This window comes from Aptenodytes forsteri, unplaced genomic scaffold (genome assembly GCF_000699145.1).
Source record: "Aptenodytes forsteri isolate BGI_AS27 unplaced genomic scaffold, ASM69914v1 Scaffold33, whole genome shotgun sequence".
In the NCBI taxonomy this organism is placed as follows: Eukaryota; Metazoa; Chordata; class Aves; order Sphenisciformes; family Spheniscidae; genus Aptenodytes; species Aptenodytes forsteri.
In genome coordinates this window covers 375,394-378,876 of record NW_008795037.1, presented here as the reverse complement: position 1 = coordinate 378,876, position 3,483 = coordinate 375,394, and the positions used below count along the sequence as shown (strand labels likewise).

Genomic DNA, 3,483 nt, shown 5'->3' with positions numbered 1-3,483 from the left:
GTTTACAGTAAAAGCTGCTGTTTTGTTCCCAAATGCGTCCAATGTCATGGTGCTGCATTAGTTGTAGATTGGCGAGATTTGATCGAGTCAGTTTGATGTAATTTAAGTAACAGTTTATTCTGTGCAAGTAATTTTATGCGTGACCCTTTAAGCCCAGCTGTGACATAACTACTCTAGCTTTCACTGTGTTCACTTGTCAACTCAGAAACTGCCCTGGCCATTCCTTGCTTTACGGGGGCAAATTTACTGGTACCGCAGTTACTTAGTGATTATGAAACAAAGGTTGGGACTAAATAATGTAACCTGTGGGCTAAAAACCATTTTTAGGAAGAGGTAAGAGTAGCTACTTGAGAGCAGATGAGCAATGCTCTAATGCTACGTCAGGAGTTACTAAGCTTCTTTTCTTGAAATACAAAATTTGAGGAAAGATCAACCCTGTAATACAAGGCACATTCATGAATACCAATTATTTAGATACAAGTTTGGGAACATCTCTTTCAGTACTAGTTTAGCATCGTTCATTATACCAAAAAAAGTTATTGAGAATGTTTTTGTGGACATAGTGATACGGTGCAAAGCTCAAATTTATGAAATGGTGTAAAATGCATACCTAAGAACTTCTGTAATAGTCATCTATGGTCTTTTTTTCACCGAATTGTTTGAGAACAGGTGAGCTATATGCATCAATATTCTGATTAATCCTATTTAAAACTTCAGCTTTAACCCAGCTGTCATCACAGCTTTACATGAGGCATACGTGAGGCTAAACATTCCAGACCCGGGGAATTCTGAGGACTGTATTTTCTGTTTTGCAACTGGAGGAGCACATTAATGCAGTGCAAGACAGAAGCATTCACAGAACAGCAGTAAAGAACAGGAAGCAAACAAGAATGACAAGATAGTTTGGTGGTGGGGTTTTTTTTTGTTCTGGGAACAGCAAACCTTGTTTCTTCTCCTGTACTGCAGGCAATTAATTGCTACCTTTGTTTTGTACCGGCAGGACCAATATTGGTTAAAAGATCTATTTCAGGCTGCATTTGTTTCTCCATGCCTTCAGAGTCAGCATCAAGGTAAGAAGGGGTTCAAAGTTTTGGCCTTTATTGAGCTTAGCCGATAGGCAATATGAAACAGTAATCTTCACACACATCGAGTCTTAAAGCATCTCTGATGGCAACACAACCTTTTGCTACGTCTAACATTAGAGACTAGTCCAGACTTGAGTGGTTCTTAACGATTTATTTTTCATCCTCTGTAAAACTTGGGTTTCCCTTTTTACTTCCTTCTCAACTTACTTCTTTTGGAAAAGTGTCACAAATTTTCCAGTGTCCCAAGCACCTGATCTGATGTTTAGATACGCATAAGATCAAGCCTTATCTGCAAGCAAAAAAAATCATTTTGTAGTTCTACCATGACATGCTTATTTTTGTCCACATCGTCATAACATTACATTGCTACCATTCTAGGTAAACAATTATAAACTGCCTCTGAACAAGGAGTTTTCTTTCTAGGTAGGTTTTTATTTACTTTTTCCTTCACTTCCTTTGAAAACAAACAAAAAACATACACTGGAAGGAAAAGGATTACATCTCTCAGGATTCTATATTGAAACTTACTCCAAACACTGTTAGAAGTTCATAGCAAGATCTTTTTTCTTACCATAATGCAGTAAAAACAAAAAAATACAAATAATGAAAACATGGAGTATTAAGGAAACAATGGCTTTGTAGTTCAGTGTCTATCTTGAATCAGCAGCCCTGCAGGACGGCTCCATAAACACATTCTGAGTCTGCTGTAGTACCTCTTTGACTAGACACACGACAAGTCAGTACACAAATAAATACACGTTATTGTAAGTCAGGAACAAGTGCTCACTCCAAGTTTTTATTAAAATTGAACACAGGGAAGTATTCAAACATACTTCTGGTTGAGAATGTAGACAGCTAATATGCTTTCAGGATCATCTGATTTGACAGTATTGCAGAATCTCAGTTAACCCTTTTGAGTGTACATTCACAGGAACGTGAAAGTGAGCAAGCACCTCGTTACTCAGCCAACAACCACTACATCATCACTAAGAAACTGGTAAGTCGGCACCTCAAGGTTATAGGGAGCAGGACCTTTCCTGATTCTGCCAGAGGCATCGTAATGGGACCCATGGCAAGGGCAGTAATAACCGCCAAAATCTCCAGAATTAGCAATGGGTACACAACCAAGATGAGTGCAGACACCTACTAATATGACCCATTCTGGTTTCTTTACTCTGTCTAAGTCATGCTGCGGATCCCTCAGTTTAGACAAATCGACTGCAGCTTCCTGATTAATCTCTTCCTGGGTTCTGTGACGCACAAAAAGGGGCTTCCCTCTCCACTTGAAAGCCATGTTCTTGCCTTCTGGAATGTCAGACAACTTGATCTCAATCTTTGACAACGCCAGCACATCAGCAGAGGCACTCAGGCTGGAAATAAACTGGGTGACAACATTCTTAGCAGCATATGCAGTTGCTACACATGTCGTTGCAGTCACCAGGTAGGAAAACCCTTTTCTAGCTTCACTGCTGCCTTGAGAAGATGTAGTGGCATCTAGCACATCTTGACGACGATAGGCAGAGAAGTCAGGTACCACAACATCATTATGGATGCAACGAACACTGGCAGGTGCTGCAAGAAAAAGAATATGAAATGACAACACTTTCAGGTAAAAAAATATTGTGATGTATTTTAATTTATACTTTTTTAATTGCATTTTTGGAGTAACGGGTAAAAGTTATTCCAAAGTCTGGGTAGGATTCCGCTAATTATACATTTCAATTTTAAGTTGTAGGAAAATGGTTTCCAGAACGTATTTTCGGCAGATGAACAGGTGATTTGTGAAACCATTTTACCTAGTCTTTGAAACTTACATGAAGCCTGATACGGGTGTAGAAAAATCTGTGAGAAGTTCTGGGTTTAAAGTGAACTGTTTTTTCAGAAGATTTCAAGGCAAAACTCCTGCAGGATACTATGACTAGCTAAGAAAAGACAGACCTGTTTTCCCTTCAAACGTTTCCCTGAAAAAAACTGCTATGAAGAAATTCGATTTAGTAAAGTTTGCACATCTGTAGCTTAACGCTTTTATGCCTTCCTTTGACTGAAGTAACTTATATGCCTTTAATAATCTTAAGCGTGTGGCTAAGCATTTTTAAGATGAAAAATGCAGTATCAGGCATCCCCCTTTATATTAAACTGTTGTCAAAGGTAACTGCCCCAGTAAATTTTTAAACCTACAGTCGCCTATTTGCCAGGCTCACTTCATAGAAGGATTTAGGGATAAAGCTAATAACTATCCAACTCCCAAGCTTTTCAAGTGGGATCCCCATGTCAAACCTGTGTGCTAAACCAACAAGATGTGAAGGCTAACTAAGAGGCCTTCCATTAGTTTCTCCAGCAAAAGAAAGCTGCTTCCCTCAGTGAAAATCTATAAGCCAAAGAAAAGAACACACCAAAG

At 38.9% G+C, this 3,483-nt stretch overlaps 1 protein-coding gene across 1 annotated transcript; it reads right to left on the bottom strand.

Moving 5' to 3' along the window:
* Nucleotides 1-1,640: 1,640 nt before the first annotated feature.
* Nucleotides 1,641-2,757, bottom strand: LOC103896851 (cytochrome b-c1 complex subunit Rieske, mitochondrial). The gene has a single exon (XM_019471397.1). The coding sequence runs from the start codon at nt 2,740-2,742 to the stop codon at nt 2,047-2,049; it is 696 nt and encodes a 231-aa protein (XP_019326942.1). The 5' UTR covers nt 2,743-2,757; the 3' UTR covers nt 1,641-2,046.
* Between the last annotated feature and the right edge of the window lie 726 nt (nt 2,758-3,483).

Bases quoted from the DNA above. Each gene is read 5' to 3' on its own strand.
- LOC103896851 (XM_019471397.1), bottom strand. From the start codon at position 2,742: ATGCAATTAAAAAAGTATAAATTAAAATACATCACAATATTTTTTTAC.